The 26,764-nt window shown below is 42.2% G+C and overlaps 1 protein-coding gene and 1 pseudogene across 2 annotated transcripts in view; both read left to right on the top strand.

Moving 5' to 3' along the window:
- The first annotated feature begins 14,415 nt into the window (after window positions 1–14,415).
- Window positions 14,416–26,764, top strand: part of DRD3 (dopamine receptor D3) — a 31,865-nt gene continuing 19,516 nt past the window's right edge. For both annotated transcript variants that reach the window (XM_021692553.1, XM_021692552.1), the window contains exons 1-2: window positions 14,416–14,685; window positions 24,882–24,994. In XM_021692553.1, the coding sequence (XP_021548228.1) occupies window positions 14,416–14,685; window positions 24,882–24,994 (383 nt within the window). The remainder of the gene's footprint in view (window positions 14,686–24,881; window positions 24,995–26,764) is intronic.
- On the top strand, window positions 21,435–21,606 carry LOC123326893 (annotated as a pseudogene).

Here is a 26,764-nt window from a genome sequence, read left to right as displayed (position 1 = left end):
AAGCACTCAGGCTTTTCAGAGGAGCTTAGAATTCATAAAATTATGGACAATAGGAGCTGGAAGTGATCTTAGATGTTATTTATTCCAAATTCATTTTTTCCAAGAAAGGAAACTGAGGCCCACAAAATTAATAAGCCAGTCAAAAGGAACACAGCCAGCTTGTAGCAGGGTTAAGACAAAACTCTTATCTCAGACTTCAAGTCTGATGATCTCTCGGCTACTTGCCCTTGCTCTTCCTAATGTGCTGATAAAAACCTCATGCTTCATGTTCATTTAATACAAATATCCCTTATAAAGGTTTCTGGAAGTTGTATTAATGATAGTAAAATGTTCAAATGATAGAGGCTGGATTAAAATCAACTCAATAAAAGAGAATTTAGTCATTAAAGGTGATAACAATAATGTAAAATGTGTACAAATATTATTCACAATAATTTGCATGGTAAACATAGACTATAAAATTAAGATTTCAACTATGTAAAAGTATACAACATGCGGACAAAGACTAGAACGAAATTTGCATAATAAAATTAATTAAGAGTGGCATGATTGTTGTTCTTTTTAAAATCATTTTAATGCTACTACAGGTGATTCTCCTTAACAACAGTGCTGGGGGTCCATTTTAATTTCAAGGGTAGCCATTCACCACATCCTACCCTTTTGTTTGCTAACAAAACTTCATATTTTGTTCAGGTACCCAGTCTTTCCCCTGTGACTCAGGAATGTCCTGATAAATGTCAATAACAGTGTTCTCATCTCTTTGCTAGTAATTTGTTCAAACATGGGCATGTGATGTAAATCTGACAAATGAAACACAAAGAGAATTTGCTGAGGGGCTTTGGGACAGGGCTTCCTCAATCTTTTTTTTTTTTAATATTTATTTATTTATTTATTGAGAGATTTGAGAGAGAGAGAGAGTGAGCGCAGTGTGGGGAGGGGCAGAGGGAGAGGGAGAATCTTAAGCAGGCTCTACACCCAGCACAGAGCCAGACACTGGCTCGATCTCACAACCCTGAGATTATGACCTGAGCTGAAATCAAATGTCGGACGCTTAGCTGACTGAGCCACCCAGGTGTCTCAAGGCTTCTTCAGTCTTATAAGCAGGTCTCTTTCTCTACCTCTTGTGCAAGAATATGAAGACCTAGAGCTGATGCAGCCATCTTGTGACCATGCGGCAAGCCAGTCTGAGGACATCTATATGCTAAGATTAGCAACAGAAGGAAAGAAATGATTCCTGATGAATTAGTGTGAAGTCACCTACCTCTGAACTTCTGTAAGATAATTAACTTATCATTTAGTTCAGCTGAGAAGGGGGATTTTCTGTTAATTGCCAAAGCTCCAGCCAAAATAATAAACTTGATTCTTCCCTTTGTATATTGGAAAGCACACTTGGATACCTTTATGATCAGGGGAATATACTCACATATTTTCCTCTCCTTTTCTATTCCTAAGGCATAGGCAGCATGACTATATTGATATGGTCTAGTGTCTCATTTCAGAAGTGTGGTCAGGATGGATATAAGCACAATCCACTTCCCTAAGCTACCAGTTATAGTTCTACTAATTACCCTAATATAATTAGAGTTTAATGACCATCAGCCCTTTTATATGGCATATTAAACACAAAAAGAGTTGAAACCAGTTTGAGAGAGAAAAATCTTCTCTTAAGAGAAAATAAGACAGGAAAGAAGAAGAAATAGCCATTTCCAGGAATAAGGATACCATCCCAATAAATTTGAGTTTTTAACTCCCTCAAGAGCTCTAACAACAACAAATACCCTTGTTTTGATGGTTGCATTTGACCTTTTTCAAACCAGACAATTTTTAATTGTCTGTCATTTTTCTCTGAAAGTGACCATATTTCAATCAGAGCAATGCAGTATCTGGACATCAATGACAAGTTTGCTAAGGAGCTGTGGAGGGAACAAACGCTACCACTGAATGGGAAATTATTGTCATTAACATACAAAATTCTACAAGTCATGTCTGCTGGTGAGAACTAAACTTTTGAGGATTAGAAAATGTAACCTGTAGAGAATGGACTATAGATATACTTCATACATGCTGAGGATCTTGAAAAATCAGATATGAAGATAAAAGGGCTCCTTTGTACTCTAGGGCAGGGATCAAACCATTATAAAGTCACTTACCCAAGAAAGGCATGGTGTGTGAACACTCAAACCCCAACTTATGGCAACAATAATAATAGTTTATTTCTGATCTCAGAGAACATTTCCTCCTGGGAATTCCTAAATGGTTTTAAAACTATTTTTACAAAATAAACATATATATTATTTTCAAGACAAGCACAGTCTATTCTATAATAGAATATTGTCAATTATGAAAAAAGTAAAGTACCTCTACTATCTCTCCATCCTATTCTCCATAATGTCCCAAACCCCCAAGAGTAAAACAATTGAAACATACCTCACACAGTCTAGAGTCTCAAGGCCCATTTTGGGCTCCCAGGTCCTCACTTCCCCAGCCATTTCTACTTCTGTTGTAACATTTGTCCTCCATCTCCTTCACCCCCCAACCCCCCACACATACAGTTAGGGTGGCAATAAAAGCAAATAATAAATTGTCTAGTGTCTATACCTGCAACCTGTTTTACAAGCTTGTTCTTTATACCATTGTTTCTCAAACTTTAATGAATATCCTAGGCATCTTATTAAGATTCTGATTCTCGATTCAGTAAGTCTGGTGTGGGACCCAAGATTCTCCATTTCTAGCAGCTTCCAAAGTGAAGCTGATGCTGCTGGTCCCGGTCCGTGGTCCATACTTTGAATAACAAGGTTTTATAAAACTTCTAAGAGAAACAGCATTTGAGACTCAAACAAAACACACTAAATAACAAAATGGTAATTGTTTCAAAATGTGATGGGATTTGATAGAATTTGAGACATGCTTTTCTGAACACTGAATACAACAAGTTCTGGAAAGATTGAGTCTCAGTGTATCTATTATCTGTTGCTACACAATAAAATTATTAACTTAAAACAATATCAGACATTTATTTTGCTCATGAATCTGAAATTTGGGCAGAGCTTTGCCATGACAACTTGTCTCTGTTCCACATGCCCTCAACTGGGACAGTTTAGTTGGAGTTTGGAGGAGACACTTTCAAAATGACTCACTCATGGGTGGCAGGTTGGTGCTGGTTTTCATCTGGAAGCTCAGCCAGGTCTGTGGGACAACCATCTTGGTTCCTCTCCATGTAGACCCCTCCCTGGGCTGCTTGGGCTTTCTCATAGCATGATGACTGAGTTCTAAAAGCAAGTATCTCAGGAAAACAAAATGGAAGTACATGGCATTTTCATGGCCTGGCCTCAGAAATAATATAATGTCCCTTTTGCCATTCTTTATTAGTTGAGACAGTTACAAAGGCCTGCCAGGTTCAAGAAGAGAGACATGAGACTCCACCTCTTGATGGTGAAGTGACAAAATTCCAGAAGAGCATGAGGGATGGGAGATACAATTGTGGTCATCTTTGGGAAATATAATCTGCCATACTCACCAACCCAAAATCCTTTTTGAACAAATAATAAGTTAATCATGATACAAATTCTCTAATTCTAGCCCAACACCATTCCGATTTATATGTATTTTGGGGAAGAAGAAAAGAAATATAGAGCATATTGGAAGAAATTGAGGAAAAGCTAGAAGAATAAGAGATTATCTGATATAGGGTAGGAAAAAACAGGAAGAAAATAGTTGGAAAAGTGAAGAAGGGTGTAGATATAAAAAAAAGGACATAGGATGCAAGCCCATAGAACAGTAGATCTGAATATAAAAACAACTATCACTTTCTTCCCTACCCTCACTCTGCTACCTGTAAAAGAGTGGAGTGGATACTAACCTGATTGGTTGGGAAGCCGAATATGTTACTTACTGCCATTCTCTGGTAGGAAGGAATCAAGATTGGAGCCTAGTACTGGCCAATAATAAATGAATTGAGCTATTTTTCTCTTTTGAAAAATTTATGATAGCAGCAGAGTGAATTCAAACATAAGACCTAAGCTTTCTCAGACAGTTCTCATCTATGGCAAGACCACAGTGTCATTGGAGAGGAATAGGGGCTGGGATCAGAAAGAAGCAACCATACTGTCCGGACCACTTACTGCATTTGCCAACTTACATTTGCACTCTACAACATGAGGTCTGATTCCAGTGAAAAACACACCAAGGGGCTAGATCGGTACTCATGCAGTTGAAGATCATCATAATCGAATCTTCCAGTTCACACTGAGAAATGCTACTTGTGATGAGACAAGGAAACAAAATATTCTTCTGTTCATGCAAGGCCTTCTAAATTGGCTCCCCACACCTCCACATTTGGTCTCCACACTATCTTGCTGGGTGTGATCTCTGTGCAAGTTTAAAGTGGTGCAAAAAAAGGCATGTTGCCCTCAATCTTTGGTGCTGAAAGTAAGATTCCAATGATGAAACCAAACAATTGCTACCCTGAAACAACACTGCAAAAATGAGAAGGGAATATTTCTACCGCAAATTTCACAATTCCCTTTGAAACAAAACCACTGAGCACACCTATGTATCAGAAACCCAACGCCTCTTAACTCTTGCTTTAAACCTCCCATTGCAGGTTCAAGAGATAAAGACTTCCCTCATGAAGCACTGTTGGCTGGTATGTGAGAAAGTTCCAGTCATGCTATTGAGATGGGTTCCTGGAAGGAAGATGAGGAAAATGATCTGCATTCTTCTTGATTTTTGCCCAAGCATGTCTGTTCTGTAGGCGTCCTGGAGTTCTTCCCAGAAGGCAGATCTCAAAATCTTCAATGCCAATCATGAAGAAGAGTTCCATTTACTTAACATAATTAAACTTGTTCAATGTTGTATGAGTGAAAAGTGCCAGATTAAAAGGAGCAATTGCTGATCTTCACCTACATATTTGTCCTGAGAGAAAGGACTGCCTCACTCACCATCCCCTTTCATTTCCTACATCAATCCCCTTCTCTTCACCAAGGCGGTCAGGGAGTCTACCAGCGAGCCACCTGATCCAGCCTGAGATGACTGCCTAGATATGTGACTTTGGGCATGGCAGTTAACTCCTCTATCTGTTGCTCCTATATAGAATTAGAATAAGAATGTTTGTCCCCCCTTATCTTCCTTTGAACTTTGCCTAAAAAAAGGCATCACAAAAATGTTGAGGAAATTTTTGCCAGCAACATTTATCGCTGCCCTGTGAGGATACAACATGGGATCCCAACACAGGAAGTTTAGAAATGTGGCCTTCCCTACTACCTTCAGGCATTATCAGAGCAGCATTATCATTAGACACAATATTTTAAATGTTAAAGAAAATAAACAAAGGATACTCGAAGGTGGAACCATGGTACTAAAAATGAGCAGTTTAGACCTTAAACTTTTTTTAAAAAATGATTTTATGTATTTATTTGAGAAAGAGAGAAAAGGAGTGAGCATGAGTGGGGCGAGGGGCAGAGGGAAAGAGACAGAGGGACAAGCAGACTCCCCACTGAGCAGGGAGCCCAATGCGGGATTTGATCCCAGGACCCCAAGATCATGACCTGAGCAGAAGTTAGATGTCTAACTAACTGAGCCATCCAGGTGCCCAAGACCTTGAACTTTTAGTACACCACTGCTTCAATTTACTCGCACACTCTCTGATTTTACGTATCAGACATGCCAACCCTGGATAGTACAGATTCTCTTGATCCCCTAACCCACAGAAGAAGAAACTCAGGGTTCACATTCAAGCTGGGAGTTCCAGTTTTAGGGCACATTCAATATTGTTATGCCACATAACAATGTATGTGTGCCCTATAAATCATAAGCAACCTTCGATATGGTGCCTACTCTCTCTAAGCCTCTGTATTCGTTTCCTAGAGATAACATAGCACAATACCTCAGATTGGGTGGCTTAACAACACAAATTAACTTTTTCACAGTTCTGGAGGCTAGAAGTCCAAATTCAACATGTCAGCAGGTTTGGTTTCTCCTGAGGTCTCTTTCCTTGGCTTACAGATGGCTGCCTTCTTGCTGTGTCCTCATATGGCCTTTTCTCTGTATGTCACTCCCTGGTATCTCTTTGGCTTCTTATAAGGACACCAGTCAGATTGGAGTAAGGACACCATTTTAACTTAGTCACCTCTTTTAAGATTTTATCTCTAAATATAGTCATGTTCTGAAGTTAAGGATTTTAATATATGAATTTGGGGTGGGAATGGGGGAGTGGAGGGATACAATTCAATCCATAACAGCCTCTGTAAAAATGGGCATCATGAGGATTAATGTAAGATGGGGCAGGCAAGAACATGATTGAGAAAATGCTTTATAAATTATGTCACCATACAAATACTGTATCATTGATATCATCATTTTGTCATTATAATTACTATTCTCTATGACATATTGTCAGTCCCCTGGGAAATCTGAATTTTTCACCTTTTGAAGAATTATAGCACAGTGGTTAAGAGAACACGCTCCAGAATTAAGATGTCTGGATCCAAATCCAGGCTCCACTATTTGTCAGCTCTGTGACTTTCAGAAATTATTTTAACCTCTCTAAGCCTCAGTTTTCCCATCTGTAAATTAGGGATATAAAAATAATACCTACCTTTTGGGGTTGTTGAAAGGATTAAAAGAGAGAGTGCATCAGAATGACTGATTAATAGTATATGCTCAATTAATGTGGTTGTTAGTAATAGCCATATTTAAAACTTGCTGCGGCTGCTCCTTCTTTCTCAGCCAGCAGAGGTCTCCATCATAGTCAAACTAGGACTAGCTTCCCCATGACAGTGTACACTGCAGCTGCCAAGCACATCCAAGGTTGGCAGAGAAAGGAGTGAAAGAATTGCCACCCTGTCTGAAGGAAGAAGAGCAAGAGAACAGGGAATAGCTAAGATTCCATGGTAGGATGCTATATGAACAGGTGACCATAGTAAGATTAAGTTCTAGTGCTGCTTCAGAGACTTACTGACATTGCCCTTAATTGCATCCCACTTTAGCTAGTTCTAAAGTTGAGTTAAGAAAACTTACTCACATATGCCTCAGAAAAGCAGCGAGAATGAATCGGCAAATGTTTTTGCAGAGTTCTCTGAATGCAAGGAGTGATGCTAAACAAATATTTAACATTTCTCACAGTATTAAGCTTATCTCATCTTTTTATCACCAGTTATATTCCATGCCTCAGTTCTGCTTCCACTGTAATATATTTCCTTTAACCTTCTTTTCCCAGACAGGCTTACACCTCCAAGTTCAATTATTCTGTCAATTGTGTTTTAAATTGTACTGATTTATATTAACCACTTGGTATCAATTTGTTGATCTGTTGCTTCTTCTGTACCAATCATCTTTACACCCACCAAAAGCTGCCCTGGCAATTAAGCTGAGGAAGGTTAGAATTATTCAAGAGAAATTAAAGCATAGAAGGAAAGACAGTGGAATGACTGGGATAAAAAGAGCACTGGGGGGGAAACACACATGTACTAAAAAAGCATAGCACGCAGCAGATAGAGGCTCAGAGGGAAAAGAGGAGAGCGAGATAGAAAACGGATCCTGCTTCTGCCTGTTACACCTCGCTTTCAGCACCAAGGACAGAGCCTCTGAAGGGCTGACCCAAGCACTGATTAGTTTAAGGGTCCCTCCCAAATCCTCTAGAGAAAACGCATGAATTTGAAAGCAGCTATGAAGCATGCAGTAAGGTCTAATAGGAAAGCTGTAAGAGCAGCCCACAAGTGATTTCACCTTAGAGGCAAAAATGGGTGATTTTCTTTTTGTTCATCTCCACAGTTTCTGTGTCCTTGGAAAGGCAAAGTTTGCTTTGCTTGGCCATGTCTGCTGTCAGTAAGTGACTGCAGGAGCTGAGGTGCTAAACTCCACAGTCTCCAGAAATCAGAAGAAATTTTCAGGGTAAGTAATTTTTCTTTTTGTTTCCAATTTAATACACAGCATTTTCCTGGAAGGTTATTTAACCAGCTTGGGGTTCTGTGGTTCTCTAAGAATATGCATTAAAACTCTGTACCCTCTCTTATTTAAAAACCTGAAGCCCTAAGGAAACTGTTTTCATTTTTTCCTCATTTTTTGACAATAGAAACCTGTTCTCTTTCTCTTTTTCCCCCAAAATTAGATCCTCATGGGCTCTAGAAACTATATCAAGGCAGAATTAAAAGATGGAAAATAAAAGCTGTTACTATCCCTGGGATTTGAATGGAAGTTGATTGTATTCCCCTTAAGGGTCTTACTTAATGGTAAGGGTCTGTTATTTTAAACTCCCCAATTTAGCATCCTGGTAGTCCAGGGCTGAGGGTTTGGAGAGGCACTGTTTTCAATGGTCTATTTAAAGACAGGCTGTTTCCAAGTCATAATCCAATTATTCCCAACAGAGATATGCAGTACTTGAGATGATGATTGTGTATGTTTTCTTTAATGATAGCATATGATTTTGAGGATATTGTTGTTTTTTAATTGTTGGACTTTCATTACTTATTGTAGCTTATTGGGTCAACGGAAGTCATTGCAATTAGGCATTTTTCCAGTTCATGCATTTAGTTTAATCGAATACTATCAAAATGCACACACAAATAATAAAGCAGCAATAGCAAAGTGGAACTTGGATTCTAAACTCATTCTGCATGTCTGTTTGCACTTTATAGGGGAAGCCCTTTGCTTACTGATGCTAAAAGGTCAGTAAGATGTCTGTCCTTGGGTATTAGTGAAGAATCGCTGCTTGACACACCATTGGATCTCTTGTAGCCAAAGAGAAGCAAATATCATATGAAAAAGATCCTTGCCCAGACACTTGTTTATTTTTAGTTGAACATTTTCAAAGGTCTGCATGGCTAGCAGTGAGCAGGCGTGTCAAGCAAGGAAAATACTGACAGTATCCAAATGAATGCCTGATATTAAAGCATCTATACAGAAGGCTGCTTATTATGGAATATGAATTAAAGCAAATATCAAATAGATCTTACCCATTATTAAATTCAATATCTAATGCACTGAAGTTTGCCACTGATTAATATTTGCTTATTGATTGATCCATTGAGTTCCCATTTTATCTCTGCTTAAAATGATAAAATGCTTGGTGATTCAAAGTTGTTATGGAAAGTGGGAATTCTCTGTTTTATGGGGCAGGTTTAATTTGAGGGGAAAAAATGTATATAACCTTAGCTATTGGATCTCATTGGCCAGCTATGGTTTTTCTCTATACATTTGCCAACAATGTAAATATGCCCAAATATATAAATATGCTATATATTTTAATGCCTTTGTGAATCTTCATTAGGAAAGTAAACTAGACAGCAATTTTCAAGAATAAAGTGCCATAGAAATGCTAAAGACTACCTCTAATAATAATGACAATGTACCTCCCACTGTTTCTATGTGCAGTGTGCACCTGCATTGACTTCACGGAGCTTGGTCAGGTGCTCTGAAAAAGCAAGGTTTTAAAATGAGTCTCCATTTCAACTTTGTCTCCTTCACCTTAATAGTGGAGTAGTTAGGAACGTAAAGCCTAGAAACAGGTAGATCTTGGGTTGAATCAGCTCCATCATTTATTGTTGTACAACCCCAGCAAGATAATTAACCTTTCTATTACTTACTTTCTTCATCTGCAAAATGGGGGTAATAATAGCACCTACTTCCTTTATCAGGTTGTTGTGAGGTTTAAATATGATAATGATTATAAATTTTAGCTATAATTATTAACTTTTTCAGACAATATAGAAAGTCTATATTGAAGCCCAGAACAAGAAAAGCTTTGTAGACTAGGTCAGGATGTAACTGATGGCAGAAGACAGGGATCTGATGCAAGTGAAGAGCTGGTCACAGAACCCTGCTTTTAAGGTGTTCTGTTCTGGGTTTAGGAAAAACCTTCTCTAACTGGAAATGACTCCATACATCAATGTCTACCCCCAGCATAGACACATTAAATAAGTTGTGAATTTGATATTTAAGGATTCCCAAGATCAAAGCTAGGCTCAATACAGCCCCCTACACATTATATAATCTTGAGAAAGTTACTGAACCTCTCTTTGACTCAGTTTTTTAATCTATAAAAAAGGGATATCAATATCCAACTTCAGGGCTGCTGTAAATATTAAAATGAGATAATATGTGTAAAGTACTAGTACCCTGCACAAGGTAGTAAACAGAAGAGATGGTGACCACTGTCTTCAGAAGGAGGTTGTTTTTTTGTGTTTCGTTTTTGCCTAATTCAATATTCTTAAGGAAAGGGAACAAATAATTAAAACCTGGTAATCCTTAATGAGTATCTTCCTAACGTGCCTGGTGTGGAACTGAGTGCCAAAGAGGCACCCCACAAACATTCCAGGCAGAATGTAGCTCAGCACTGAGGGACTGAATATCAGTGAGGCCAGATGTATGTCATAGCTGATGGGGATCTGACTACTTTCTGTCCCTCTGCTTTTCACAAAATAAATTATGCACTCACTTTCAGAGATGCTAGAATAAACTATAAAGAGCAAGATAAATCAATACTTTGTAAGAAGTTCAAAGGCTCATTAAAATTTGTGAATAGTGTTATATATAATGAATCTTAAAAGAGTAAGACCAGCCATAATCTTCTAGTCCTTGCCTTCTCCACTTTCTCACCTCTCGACCATCCTTAACTACTAACACTCTTTGCTCAGGTCACCAGTAATCTCCTAATTTCCAAGTCCATTAGCCACTCTGCAATTGTAGCTTACTTGACCCCTGCACTTATTCCCACTTCCCCTTTAACAATAAAAGCCACAGTACTTCAAGCACTTGTGCCAGCATTATGTTAAAGCCATGATTCTCAATTGGAAGAACAATTTTGTCCCCCAAGAGACATTTGACAATGTCTGGAGACAGTTTTGGCTGTCACAACCTGGGTGAAGGGGAGTGCTACTGTAGTATGTACAAGTCAGGGATACTGCTAAACATCCTATAATGCACAAGACAACGTCCCCCTCCAAAAAAAATTATCCAGCCCCAATTGTCAGTAGTGCCAAGACTTTGCATATATAATATTATTTGATCTTCACAATAACTCCATGGAGTGGGTATGATATCCACATTTTGCTGACGAGGAGACCAGGCTATCAGTATGAATTACTTAAAGAGTGATTATTAAGTTAACAAATTCTTCAGGCTTCCTGCTTCTCCCTACCTGAAACCAGTTTGCTACCTGGTAATATATTTATCAGAGGGAAAAAGAAAGGAAAAAGCCCAACCCAGCTCTGTGTTATATAAGCAATGCTGGTTTAAAAAAAAAAAAAAAAAGACGAAAGAAAGCTCTAAGGAGGGAGAGAGTTGAAACAATTAGCTGAGAGGCGGGGAGTAATCCAGCCTTTCACTCACTTTCTGTTTCCGTCCGCCACAGCAACTTATCAGGAACTGCCTGGACAACCAAGGCTTACACCCACCTAGTACTACACCAAACCTAAGACCAGCGACAATACAATGCAAAAATAATAATAAATGGGAAATCCATGCAAATATGATTCCAACATCAGGCTCACAATCGATTTTCAGAGTTAAGGGTTTCCTTTTGTTTAATAAGCCATTGACAGTCAGCTGTACGATCTTTAAGTAGCTGTCAAACCTCAACAGAGTAAAAAGTCCAAGATGGTAACAAACATCCCCAAGGTTTTGTGCTTCCATCTTACCCATCAGGCAAGATCAGGCTAAGACATCATTAGCCAACTACAGACCCCACGGAACACTGATTTCTGGCCACTGTTTTCCCAACTGGTCCAGTTGCAGAAGGAAAGGTGTTCTGGGTCTGAGCTGGCCTCAAAGGTAGAAATATCCGCAAACAATCAGAAAGCATTGTATTTTTCAAAAAGCTCTTGGCAGCAGTGTTGCTATCTCCAGGGTAGCAGCTGCCCTTTCCAAATAATGAGAAAATTATAATTATTATCAAAAACTATTATTATGTTTTAAAATTTATTGAGTACAAACAGTGTGCCAAGATAAAGAACAATTTTCTTTAAAACAATTCTCTGAATTCATTCCAAGTCGGCCCCTTACAATCATTTGTTCATTTTAACACTTACACATTCCAGGATGAAACATTTCAAAATGAGGCACAAAATGACATACATGATTAGGCCAATTCCCTCGTCGACAGGGGAGCTGCAGATCCCAGGATTGAGAGCAAAGCCTGGCCACCAAGGCAGCCCCTACCTCTGCCAGGGCCTAGAGCAAGTGTTTCCATGGAGGCCCATATACTCCTTGTCTAAGTATTTTAGTTATAACCAACAGACCAGTGAATAAAATGTTTAATACTCCTGCCTTGAAAAATATACCTCTGTAACCATCTGGAAGGCCAGGTTTGAATTTAGGATTCCTAGGTCCTTAAGAGTTCAAAACAAAATGTGAGAGGGCAGGAGAAGCTGCCTTCCCCCCCAAATCCTGCCCCAGGGACTCCATCCTCCTCTCTCCCCACTTCAGGCTGTACCTAGGCTATTCATCTGAGCTCCCCCAGTGAGCTACCTCTTGAGCTCAGGGGCCCCAAATATACATGACACAGTCTACCCTCAGGTTGACAGATCCAGAATAGGGCCTGTGTTTTAGAAACAGGCTCCATGCAGTTTGGACAGAGAATTATGTGATCTTGGTGCCCAGAGTGTGGTTTAGAATAGAGAGTAGACTCTTGGTGGACCTGCTCCTCAGTGCTGTGGGAGGGCATGACCTCATCCCGTGGGGAGGACATGACAGAGGGGGCCCAGAGGGGGACCCTCTAAAGCACAGATCCCATGGCAGGAGTCCCTCTTCCAGCACACAAGGCTTTAATGCACAGGCATTTCCATATTTTTCTACAGGACATGGTGATTTTTGTCGCCTTCCCTCCCCACCCCCACCCCAGCCCCAGACACACACAAACCCGGCTGTGAGAGCCCAGAGTCCCTTGTTCAGGGCTGGCCCCAAGAGGCTGGTGTGACAGGGGAAGCTGATGGGTTCTGATACCTTTCCTACCCTAAGTCCAAAGTCCCCACAGTTTGAGGATTTGTTCATCCCAGTGGGATGCTGACAGGTCCGTTGTTATGGCTTTCAGATGCCAAAGGAGAGTTTTTGAAGAATCAGAAGGCCTGCATGCTAGTTCTGGCTCTAATAAGCTTTATGACTTAAGATATTCATCTCTCTGGGTCTCAATTTCTCTGTTTGAAAAGTGAGGGCTTTGAACCACATCAGAAGTTGAAAATTTATGATCATGGGTCATTGGCCCATGGACATGGGATTTTGGGGTTGGAGGAGAAGAGACTTCATAGGGGTTAAACATTTTTTGAATTAGTAACCAATCTTTTAAAATTAGGAGGTTTCAAGTAAAACTCCACACATGGATTTTTCCCTAAGTATAAAAACCACTGCACTGCCTCTATACTCCATGACTCTTGAGTTTTTCTCCCACAAGCCAGCATCCCACACCTACCACGCCCCACACAAGATACAAGAGAGATATGGGAAACTAAAGGCAGAGACAGAGGGAGGCAGGGGAAAAGGCAAATGGGGGCCACAGAGGAGGGTAGAGAGAAAACAAGGAAAGGGGGATGGGAAGCTCAGAGAAACAGACAGGTAAGAGAAAATAGCTTTCTAGGTATCATAGCTTTCAATGTCTTACATATTTAATAGCTCACTTAATCCTCACAAAAAAAACTTATGGGATGGATTACATTGTTTCCTCCACTCTACAGAGGAGGAAAATGAAGCTCAGAGAGGTGCAGTAACATGCCCAAGGCCCAGCACTAGGAAGTGGCAGAGCTGGGATTCTCATCCTGCAACAGCTCTCCATCTCACTCAGAGTCCAAGCATAGCTCTTTCAATGGTCCTGCACAACCTCTCCATCCCACTTGGCTCCAGCCACTCTGGTCTCCCTTCTGCCTTCCACACACCAGCCTGTCCTGCCTTTGTACCTGCTATCCCTTTTGCTTGGACCACTCTTCCTGCAGATATCTGTATGGTTGGCTTCCTCATGTCCTCCAGGTCTTGACTCAGTTGTCACCCTCTCCACAAGGGCTTCCTGATTACCCTGATTAAAAATTTCCCTCAGATACCCTAGGCACACACACAAAATCCTGCCCATCTCCTTACCTCCTTCTCTGATTTATCATTCTCCAAAATGCATGTCATTAACGAACATACTACATCCTTCATTTATCTCATTTCTTACTGTATTCTCCTCCATACTATATCCTTTATTTATCTTACTTCTTACTGTATTCTCCTCCCCCAGTGGGCCCCAACATGAGGGCAGGAATTTTTTTTTCATTGCTGTATTTCCAGTGCATAAAACAGTACCAAGCATATAGGAAGTGCTCCATAAATATTTGTTGAAACAATACATAAAAATGTACCTAAGCAGCCAAGCTCCAAAGAGTCCAGTTTTACCACATTGTTTTCTGTCTCCTTCCAGGAAATCCACTGGGGTCACTCTTCTCCCTCTGGGCTATGGCGCCTCTGAGCCAGCTGAGCAGCCAGATCAACTCCACCTGTGGGGCAGAGAACTCCACAGGGGCCAGCCGGGGCCGCCCACACGCCTACTATGCACTCTCCTACTGTGCGCTCATCCTGGCCATCGTCTTCGGCAATGGTCTAGTGTGTGTGGCAGTGCTGAAGGAACGGGCTTTGCAGACCACCACCAACTACCTGGTGGTGAGCCTGGCTGTGGCAGACCTGCTGGTGGCCACCTTGGTGATGCCCTGGGTGGTGTACCTGGAGGTGAGTGAGCCCCAGCTGCAGGCTGCCTGTGTGACCATACTTGTCTTTGTCTTCCCTGAGTTCCTGGCCTTCTGGGCTCAAAATGCTCCCTGCCACGATCCTGGGACTAGGATCATTCTCCCTTTCCTAAGGGAACTGACGGCCTGAGAACAGCCATTATCTGACATCACTTGCCCACATCAGAACCAAGGAGCCAGGAATGATTGTGTTCCTGGGTCTCCAGCATCCAGGTGACTGGGCTTGAGTGATGCTACTCATCCTAAAAATGCATCAGGTTTAATCTCTGTGCCAATCATGTCTCAGGGATGTGGGGGGTTGAGGGAGGCAGTCCGTGGGCATCTTCATCAGTGTTTCAATGTACATAGAGGGATGGGGAACTGCTGGACGGATGCAGGACAACAGTGAGGGTGGAAGGGGGTGCAGACGGAATTACAGAAAAACAAAAAAAAATTTTTTTAATGAATAAGAGGAAAAGAGAGAAAAAACAGTCTGCAAATAGATCAGACTTCTTTTGATAGTTTAGTTACCCTTAGACTCAGCTCTTTCCCCCTGGGTACCAGCTCTCTACAGACTCTGCTACCAAACAGACCAAACCTTCACATTTATATTTTTGATGCCTCCATTAATAGTACAGAGCCCTCGCCAGTCAGATAATGCAGCAGACCCTGGAGAATTCTTCTGGAGAGAAACATTTCTTCAATTTGAAAGTATTTTCATTTGAAAGTGCAAAACAGAGTCAGGAGGTGATCAAGACAAAACATCCATTTACTAACAAAGGAATCAGGGTGCCTACACCTGTTCAAGAAACAGATATTCTTACCAGGAAAACATGCAATTACTAAGGAGTTTTTTCAAAACACTTTAATGTACTATTAATATGTCCCTCCTGCACTGTGTATCATGTATCGTTTTAAAGAGGTATCCAATGAAGGATCAAAATGATGCTATGATTAAGAGAAATTAAAATTCATCAAATTAATATCTCAGTTAATATTAATAGTGAAGGTGACAGTTAATTAAGTATGACATATCACAGGAGAGCAAAAACCTCAAACATAGACCGCCTAGGCTGCTACTCCTATTAAAGAATGACTGGGAACTAAAATTAGACTTATGATCTCAAAGGGAAAACATAAAGGAAAGAAATCAAGAAAATAGAAAAGGAAAGGAAAAGCAGAAAAACATCTAGGCTGATTGGGATAGATGTAAAGGCTAAGGGAAGAGTTGGAGAAAAAAACCAAGCATTAATTTTTCCTTGTTAGGATAATCTTGATGGCAAAAGATCTTGTAATTATCTTGACTTTTCTGTCAACCCAAACTGAGACAACCTTGAAGTCAGAAGCTATGTCTTTGTTCTTTTTTTTTTTTCCTATAGTCTAAACACACTACCTGGCACATAATACGTGCTAAATAAATATTTGCTATATGAATGATTAAATGAATCTTTTCTGTAATGTATGCATTAGATGGGCAATTCCTGCTTATACCATTTGCAGCTATATCTATTGTTTCAATGAACTGTTTATTTTTTTTACATTCAATAATAATGAGACTGAAAAGGAGTTAGATAACGTGTGATATTTCTCCTCGAGAATAAGGCAGATTTAAAGTGCTACAAACCAGTATGGATTAGTTAATGATTCATAACACCACCATCCCACACCTCAAAGTGTTTCTGTCCACCCCTGATACATTACAAGGTTTCTTAAGTCTTTCAGAAGACTGAATGCCAGAAAGAAATACAGGATGAAGACCTTCACTCTAATAAACATTTTAATTTAATTGCCTCTGAAATAAAACCAGTCTTTTGGTATCTATAACAAAGCCACTCAAGGTCCCTCTTCAACTGTCCATTTGGGGTTGCTTCCAGGACTCTGGATAGACCACATTGGAAAATCTCTGTAGATACTGGTGTAGGATATTGACATTGTGATTTTTCCATGCTAGACACCCATGGCATCCCCTGCTAGCCACACCTGCCAAAACTGATGATGTCCCCCTTCTGCTGAGCATAGAAGAGCAACTGAGCCCACAGAGAGCCAGCATGAAATGTTACCAAAGGCTTGCTGGACTCTCTGCAGGGTGGATTTATGAGTTTTCTCCTATGAGCTCTGGTGAAGCTCTTGATTCCCCATCATAAAAATGAATACGCATTCTGTCCAACAGGTTATTTGGTGCAAGTGTTCAGTAATCAAGAGCATGGTCAAATAAGTCTGCAATCACATAAAGAAGATTTGGGAGACATCTCTCCACTGGGAAATGGGCTTTGGGACCTCTTTTTGGTCTTCCGTACTTGCTTTAAAGCTCTAGTCAATGCTACTTAATATTTCTGTACCACTTTCGCCAATAGTCCACTAAGGGTCTCTATCAATAAAAGAATATGACTTAAAGCAACCATAATTAACAGACAACCAGTTAAGATATTAGGAAGGTTCTATTCCAAAGGAGTGGGTCTCCCTAACCCACCACAGTATATGCTTTTTTTCATCTTCAATACCTGCCTGCTTTCTGTGGACCTCAGAAACAAACAGGGTATCTCAATGAGAGAAGAGAGTACCTTGAGCCCTTAAAAGGACTGTGGATGTATAAGTCCATGTGTCTCAGAGAAGAGCAAAGCATTACTCACACTAACTTGTCCTAATGGTGGTACAGTTTGAGTAACTGGTCTAGTAATTACATGATTATACCTAAGGGCTCCCTTGGAAAGAGGAAAGGATGCAGTGTTGACCATAGCATAAAGACTGCTGTAAGGCTTGAGGGCCCCCAAGAGAACAGCACAGAAATGAGAAGAACACCATGCAGTGGCCAAATTAGCTGCCAAATTCACAGCTTCCTATGCTTTGATTTGAATACATCTATCTTCTTTGAAGGAAATATTGGCTCATACTGGCCAGATACCTTCCTTCGAAGGAAAATTGCCTAATTTTTCCAGGCACCAGTATGTATGCTGTAAATATTGGAAAACTTTACTCACTGTGGCTTAAACAAATAGGCGTTACTTTTCTCACAGAACCAGAATTCTGGAGGAAGGGGATTGTTGGTGTTGATTCAGCTGCCCCATGGTGTCATCAAGGACCAATCTCTTCCATCCTTGGCAAACTGGCTTACTTCCTCATGCTGCTCACAGGATGGCTGCCATGGCCCTCAGCATCATGGCCGTATTCAAAAATAGGATGGATGGGGACAGCAGAGAAAGAAAGAGAGAGAAAGGGGGAAAAAAGCCCTTTCCCTGGAGCACCTCAAAGCATCTCCTAAAGGACTTCCCTTAAGTTTAATTAGCCAAAATTGGATCATAAGGGAAGGATACAGGGGAGGATAGAAAAGAAAGTAAAAATGTGGGTTTTATTTAAAAAGAGGATGTGGTATGAGGAATTGATGTGAGATGGGCAAATAAAATGTCACAGAACACTGTGCTTCTAGAATTCACTGGGATTGCATAGGGTTATGCTATGAGAAAGACTCAGAACTGGAAGTCAGAAGACCAGGAATCAAGTGAATAAAATGGAGGTGACAGGAATACTTTTCCTATCTCATAGGCTTGATGTTAGGCTCAACTGTCATCAACCTCGAAAGTGCTTTGATAACTCAAAGGTGTGAACTATAAATATCTCAGTTAAGACACTTTTAGTAGTAAGTAAAAGAAAACTTAGTTCCAACTCACTTAAGCAATAAACAGAATGCATTTTTCTTTCACACCAGGGACTTTAAAAGTCCTGTGGTAGGGTGGGCCGCAGGCACAGTTTGAACAGGGCTCCAGCTCCATTTCTCCACAACTCTCTCAGCTCTCATCTCTGTATTGGCCTTATCCACAGCATAGGGTAAGTTAGAGGCCTCACATGTGTATACCACACTATTCACACCAAGAGAGAAAATCTGTGTCCCAGAATTTCTAGTATAAGTGCTAAGGTATACTTCGATTAGACTGGCTTCTGGCCCATGATTTTCTCTGAACTAATCACTGGAAAGAAGAGTTGGTTTAGCAGAGATGATGTGTTCCTTCCATGGCACACATCAAAGACCTGCTCAGGAATTTCATGGTTTCCCAGTGGAATCCAAGGACTATCGGAACGAAGGCAGAGGACAGCCAGCATGGACACACCACAGTGGTTTTCACGGCACCATCCTCTTCATTAAGACACACGGGAGCCTGGGCTTGGGCAGGGGGACTAGCAGGGGCTACTCACTGACCTTCAGTTTTCTTTGTCCTCAGGCCTAGCAGAGAAGTTCAGGATAAAAATCATGCAGGTGATCTCAGAGTAGGTTATATCTCAGCGGACTCTGGCCTGGCTGTCTCTTTAATTCAGTTTGCAGCATTTTCTCGAAAACTCTTTTCTGTTCCATAACAAATAGTTCTCTCTCTGATTCCCTCTCAAGTTTTTAATTTCCTGCTTTAGAAGCTGCAGTCTGTGTGGAGCTCCCTCTCCAAGCACAAACATCCCATTTTGTTCCACTCGGTTAAGCACCTTTTGTGATGTTTAATGCACTTATATCAGGGCAGAAAGGCAACGTAAGCAGCCGGAGGAACCTTTAGAATACTAAACTCAGACCACTTGGGTCCCAGTGTGGACAGGAAAAACGACGTGAGAACTGAGTACTGTACACCAAGCAAAAAAGAGCAGGGGGGTAGCATTGAGGCAGGGAAACCCACCACAGACACTGATCAAGGTCAGATAATGATGGGAAAGAACAAAACTGTTTTGGGAGAGAGGAAACTTTGACCCTTGTAAGGACACTGATTGTAAAAATAAAGGAGAATCTGCATTTTCAATGGGTTCTTCCATGACTCTTATGCATCTAAACTTTGAGCAGTTCTGAGCTAAATCTTTATTACAGAGAACTGCTTGTTCAAAACACAAATTACTGGGTCTACCCCAGATCTACCAAACCAGAATTTCCAGGGATGGCTCTGGAAGTCTATAGTAATTGTACCAGCCCCCCTGCCCCAGCCCCACTCCTACCCTAGGTAATTTATGCAAGCAGCTGGCCACCTGCTACAAACTGACATTTAGGAACCACTAATCTGTAAACTGGCCCCCATTTCACAGATTAGGAAACTGGGATTCAGATAACTGGATCCCCTATCTTGCCTCACAACAATCCCCCTGCACCCCAAAAAGATTCCAAATGTGGCAAACATAAATGGAATGAAGAGGCTAGAGAAGTAACTCCATTTTTGCCCCTTAGACATCTCCCCAAACAACTAAAAATCCATCCTTAGAGCAGGAATTCTTCATCAGGGGAGTCCATCAACTTGGATGTAAATAAAATTACTTCTTTATTTTCACTAAACTGAAACTTAGCATTTTCTTCAATTATGAATGTAGGCATCAACCCACGGCAGAAGCAATCCTTAGTGTCCCCAATAGAAATCACAGATATTTATATTTTCAAATCCCATTAGAGTTGTTGTGGACACCTTGAAATACCATCTACACTCACGAGTACTTTGAAATTACAGGGATTTTGGACCTGCTGCCAGGCTTTGTTATTTAATGCATTATTAAAGAAGCACATATATTAAAATACTTTGGTAACTGTATTTCAGTATAATTGGTATTCTTTGTGATCCACTGTATTTTATTGTATGCACTTAAAAATATTCTTCTGAGAAGGGAACCATGAGACCAAAGGGATCCGTGGAACACAGAATGGTCAAGGAACCCTGCTTTTAGGGATGACCATTTCTGAAGACAATGTCATGCCCACTACCTTGACCCCCACATCCTCAGACCAGCATTTCCCAAACCTCCCAGGCAGTAGAATAATCACTGGAGGGATTTATTATTCTGAGTGGGTCCTGAAAATCATTTTGTTTAACAAGAGCCTCAGGTGATTTGGGAAACGCTGCCTTATAATCAGTAAATTTGGGAAATGCTGCCTTAGGCTGTGTCTGTTGGAAATCAATAGCCAACTTCAGTACCTGAAGACACTTTCTTGCTTACTCCCACCTTCTGCATTGCCAAAGGGAGTTAGTTATATTCATTAGCAAGTGAGAGTAACACCACCTGGCTGCTGCAGAATTCTGTAGTGAGTTATTCATTAGAATTTAGGAGAAAGGTAGAATCATGTCTCTAACGAGCCTTAAATCCATCAGATTTTGGTTTTGCTTTTTTTTTTTTTTTGCTTTAATTTCAAAACTCTCTCCCCCCCCTTTTTTTTTTTAAAAGATTTTATTTATTTATCTGAGAGAGAGAGAGCTTGAGAGAGAGCGTGAAAGGGGAGAGACTCAGAGGGAGAAGCAAGCTTCCAGCTGAGCGGGGAGCCCGATGCGGGACTTGATCCCAGGACCCTGGGATCATGACCTGAGCCGAAGGCAGATGTTTAACGACTGAGCAACCCAGGCGCCCCCACCCTTTCCCTTTTATGTTCCCCCACACTTTGTCCTTACCTCACCATCAGCACTTTTCCCATTGTATCATAGTTATTCTCTTGGTGTCTCTCTCCTGGGCCCTCAGTTCACCCACACCCACTCATATATGAGTCCCCTTTACGTGCTCACACTGTATGCTGAGGCCCTGGGGACAAAAACAGGTTTCACTTATTTCAGTATACTCACCTAAGCAAAGTACCAGGCCCTCAAAACATATTGGCTGTGTGGTGGATGGATGGGCCAGCACCAGCTCCCCTCCTTCCTATGATGGCAGAATGCAGTGAACCTGTAGGCTTCCCAGCAGGGGTACAGCAGGGCGCTAACCTGGAGAGGCAAAATAGAGCAATCATTAATATTAAGGGTTTGAAATGCCAGCTTCAGCTTTGCGCAGTGGCAGTATCGTAGCCAATGAGGTTTATCCGAGGTGCAATTATTGCTAATTGAAATACCAGCTTCTTTTACTAGCTATGTGTCCTTGGGCAAAGCACACAACCATTCTCAGTCTCCATTTCTTTACCGATAAATTGAAAATAATATTTGCCTCATCGGGTTGCTCTGAGACAGCTTTGAGAGTTACTTGGGCATGGTCATGGCCCTTTGCAGCTCTATTGATTGCTCACTCTTATTTACTCCATGTGGAGGACTCGACTAAAAAAAAACAAAATAAGTATTTTCACTATACATCCACCAGTTAAGAGACTTATTTTAAGGAGTAAGCTCCAGGGAAGGCTAAGTGATGCACCTTAGTGGGAGTTACTTCAATCTGCTGATCAGGCTGTTTTCTTTTTGACACTTCACTGAGATCAAGGAGAATGGGGATTTTCATGGCGGAATTAGAGACGGAAGACGAGGACAGCCAGAATGGGGGGGAGGGTGCACAGGAGAAGCCAGGGGGAGGCTTGAAGGGCTTTGGCCGCGAGGGGCTTAAGAAGCAGGGTAGCAAAAAACCTGCTGGGTGTGTGCTTTCATTAGACCCCAAGGCCAACAGCCACCCCTGTCCTTTGCACTATTTTTGGAACCCTGTGATAGAGGCGATCAGAAAGAGGGTGCCTCATTTCCTAGAAGGGAGGTGATGCCGTTTGTCACACAAAAATCCTTGCTGAGCACATGGCTTTCTCCCTTCCCCTTGTGTCTGCCCATCCCCATCCTTTTCCAGCACCTGCCCCCTCCTGACCTGACGCTGCCTTGGAGCAGGGCAGGTCGTGACCTACATTCCCGTGGGCTGTCTGCTTCTGCTGGCTGTGCTACCCTGGGTGGGGTGCTGACCCTCTCCCAGTTTTTGGCCCTTTCTCTGCCGTGAAAACAGTAGCCACCCCTCACAGGATGAGAAGGAGCCAAGAGGCCATGTATGTAAAGTGCTTTGAAGAACATCAAGACTTAGTAAGCATTCAATAAATGTTAGCTATTACTATTAATATAGATTAGGTCAGAGACCATTCACTCTTCCAGAATATACCTGCGTGCTGGGCCCTGCTCTAGGAGCCGGGGATGCAGCAGCAAACAAGTCAGAGTCCCTGCTCCTACAGAATTAGGTAACAGTCATTTACTTTCCTATAAAATAAGTGTATAATTTGTCCCCAAAAAGCTTTAAGAGCACACACAGTAAAAAACAAATTCAGTTTTCAGAACCTAAAGTTTCAAAGCTGTAGAAATTCCCAAAAACAGGTTATGTGGGCCAGTGACACATGTAAAGTAAGTTTTCAATAAACATTAGATTGTATTAACAATGTTCGGCCCTCATGATGATCTCTGGTTATTTTATTTAAGAATGCCTTGCTCCTCAGTTACCATATCAGTTCTTCAAGGACAGGGTCCGAAGTACATTTTTAAAACCTCTTAAAACACATAACAAACCCTCCTTCTATGAACTAAGTATTAAGGGCTTCACAACTACTTGCTTTATGAATGAATGAATGAACAAATAAACACCCAGCAAGCACTGGAGTTTGCTGTTGTTGCAACTATCCTCTCGCACCTACATTTTCACCCCAGCTTACAGACACAAACAGGCATTCACAATTTTACAGAACAAAAAGTGGGTTTTATCCAATTTAAGACATATATTGCATAGTAGACATATGTTAAAATGAGATTTAATATAAAAACCTGCCGGGTTTTTATATTCAGTGCTTCTGCAAGAAGCCTTTACAGCATACGACCATCCTGTGTACTGAGAAAACCGTCCTTTATTCTCCTGGCTCCTGTAAATCAGTGTGCTGTTTTGACTGCACACCTCCCTTTTTACAAGTTTCTCATTCTCAGAATTCTTATAAATTCATATTAGGCCTTATTTCTATAAAGCCAAATGGTTGAGCTGAAAGAAAGTAAATCCACAACCTAATGAACAAAAACAATTACTTCTTTACTAGTTTGAACTTTGCCTTGTTGCTTTCAGACAAAATATCTTTGGTCAGGGTTTCTCAAAATAGCCTGGAGATGACCAAATACAGGGATAAAATTGGATGCTGAAAAGAAATAAATCGAAGGGGAAAGAAGTGATTAGGGGAGAGAGGCTCTCTGAACCTTTCTTTAGTGGGATAAATCAGGAATGAACAGGAAAGGGACCCGGACAGGTAACAAGAATCTTGGGTGACGAAAACGAATCAGAGCAACTGCACCATCTTTACGCGCTCTCCCATTTTCCCTTGAGAAGCTACTTTAGAGGCTACTGTACCTACTTTTCACTCCCCTTCCCCTTAAACAGCCACCGGGCTTGCCCAGCAGGGATATCATGCACACGCAGCTGCCGCTGGGGCACCAAGCTTCACGGAGTTTCTCCTTGAGAACCATGGTCCCCATGGAGCGGAAGGGGCAAATGCCCAAAGCCTTGGGGCCCAAAGACGGAGTCTATGGACACTCTGAAAGTGACAACTCTGACACACCTCTCTGGTTTGATTAGGTTACGTAAAAAAGCATTTAAAACAATATAGAAATGTGTTAGAATCAAATTAAATTACATTAGCAGGAGGAAGTTTCAGAGCTTGGAACCCACATGTAAATGCGTGAGGTCAGGACTGTCTTCCCTGGTGCTGGGAGTGGGAGAGAGGACCCGCGCCCCTTTCCAATGCCCTGCACCCACCTTTCACCCCACCTCCTGGGGACTGAAACCGGGGTGTCCAAGGCAGGCAGGCTGCCACAGACTCATTTCGCATAGGTTCTTACAGATATTATTCCAGAATGCTCCCCAGCTTTAAAACCAGAAGCCAGAGAGATTTTCATTTTAGAGGTAAGTTTCATGGAGAATCTGTCTTCCGCTTATTCCCTGGGTACACGGTGAGCTCTCCACTGTGCAGAGGGCTTCAGAAAGGCGGTTTGGGCCCAGGGCACACATCTGGCTCTCACCCAAGCTCTTTTACTACCAGCTGGACATCTATGGGCCCATCACTTAACCGCAATGAGCTTTAGTTGCCTCCTGAGTTTGACCTAGATGGGTTATTCTCAAACCCTGGTGTACGGGCGTGGGGGCAGGGGAGGACTGGAGGGGGTATTTAAAAATGAAAATGCATCGGCTCCAGATTCAGAGATTCTGACTCAGTAGGCCTAGGGAAGGGTTCAGAAATGTGCATCTCTAAACCCCACTGTCGACCCCACTTTGAGAAACACTGGACGAATTCCAGCTCTGATGTTCTCACATTCCATGAATTTGTCCTCTCTGGGGTGACCATGTTGAGCCGCCCAGCACGCCCTCAGCGTCTGCCTGTCCTTGGCAGCAACAGTGCCAACCACAGGGAGGGCACGTCCGCATGTGCAGGGGAGCCTCGGGAAGGCAGCAGAGTTGACTGGAACGTGGGGGGGAAACACTGACCGCCTTGTCTCTGCCTCTCAGGTGACAGGTGGAGTCTGGAACTTCAGCCGCGTTTGCTGCGATGTTTTCGTCACCCTGGACGTCATGATGTGTACAGCCAGCATCCTGAACCTCTGTGCCATCAGCATCGACAGGTAGGGCTGGGATTCCCCTGCCAGCAGGTGTTGGCTGCCAGGCGGTGTGGGAAACCAGCCTGGGGAAGCTGCTTCTGCTGTTTGGGGCACCCAGGCTTTGCGTTTGAGGGCACTGGGGTCTCCACCAAGTGGAGCTTAACCCCTAGGACATCTTCCTCTTCTTCTTTTTCTTTTTCTTTTTTTTTTTTTTTAAGATTTTATTTATTTATCTGAGAGAGAATGAGAGAGAGCACATGAGAGGGGGGAGGGTCAGAGGGCAAAGCAGACTCCCTGCCGAGCAGGGAGCCCGATGCGGGACTCGATCCAGGGACTCCAGGATCATGACCTGAGCCGAAGGCAGTCGCTTAACCAACTGAGCCACCCAGGCGCCCTCTTCTTCTTTATCTTTTAAACTATGGTTTGCGGTAGAGAAGAAACCCCTGTGGCAGGAGAAAAACAATCATCCCATAAACTTTCCTAGCCTTTCCTTCCTCCCAGAGCCCTAGAGAGGATTCTGGGTTTGCCTTTGGGGGCTTTTGTGATTCCTAACTGGGAGCAAAGGGGGAGGGGGACAAGGACAGAAGGGGAGCTGACAAGAGTTGGGAGGAAAACTTCCTGTTATTATTTTGTTGTTTTTTTAAGAAGGGAGGGAAAAGAGGAAGAGGGAGAGGAGAGAGAAAAGCTTGGGAGGATTTGCAAGGAAGGGAGAGAAGACAGAAGTGGATGGGGAGAAGGGTAATTTTAGGAAGTATGGCTGTGATCTATTTATTTATTTCCTTCATAGAGTTTAAGGCAAACAAGTAAACAATGATGTCTCTTTAGAATTGCTTTTCAGTTGCTGGAGTGGATCTCTGTGACTGTGACTCAAATCTGTGGATGTTCCATCTGAGGGGTATCTCTTTCCATCCCCAAGAGCGGGCTGCCCTGGCCCTGGGCGCCTCTGTTGCTCGCTTCTCCTCTTTGGTTTCCTCACCTCTTTCCCCCTTTCCCCTGCCTGGGCCTTGGACGCGCCCATGGCTCCCCTGGACATTTCCAGGCCCACAGAGAGCCCTGGGGAAAGAAGTTTGCCCTCCAGTCTGAGGCCTCTCTTGCTACTCAAGAGCCTCCACCCTTCCCTTCTCTGAGTCCCCTCCTGCCTCCCTCCTCATCCACTGTCCACCTCTTCTCTCTCCTCCACCCTTTTTCCCAGCAGTACCATCCACCCTCTCCTTAGCTTGAACGGGGACCCAAACAAGGTCTGCCAATCATTGAGAACCTACCTACTGTGCTAAGGCTTTGACAGGCACTCCCTCATTCCGTCTTCACAACAACTCAGCTGCTACTATTACCTTCATTTCCATTTCTCAGGGGTATTAAGGAGTTGGCCTAAAGTCACACCCCTTGTATGGAGCAGTACCAGCATTGGAATTCATGTCTATCTGACTCCAAATTCATAATCTTGGGCTTTGTGCTAAGCCCCCTCAAATCTCCAGCTACACCCCTAAGATCTCCCCTGAGTTTCAAACCATATTACCACCTAGATAGCTCACTGCCTCCTTGAAACATTAAAGACCAAACGATCAAAGCACCAAACCATCTTGCCTGGATCATCCCTTGTTGGCAGCATCATTGCCTTACAGTCTCAGGTTTTGTCCCCTTCCTCTTCCTCATCTCCCACATCTAAGCAGTCAAGGCTTATAGACTCCATTTTTTGCCATTTTGCCCCCAGATTTGCCCCATCTTTCCTTTCTTACTGTGCCTGCTTATTTTAGGTTCCTATGACCTGTCACCAGACTTCTGCCACAGCCTCCT

Source organism: Neomonachus schauinslandi, chromosome 1 (assembly GCF_002201575.2).
Source record: "Neomonachus schauinslandi chromosome 1, ASM220157v2, whole genome shotgun sequence".
Taxonomy (NCBI): Eukaryota; Metazoa; Chordata; class Mammalia; order Carnivora; family Phocidae; genus Neomonachus; species Neomonachus schauinslandi.
The sequence above is the reverse complement of the archived record's forward strand: the minus strand, read 5'-3'. Positions and strand labels throughout refer to the sequence as shown.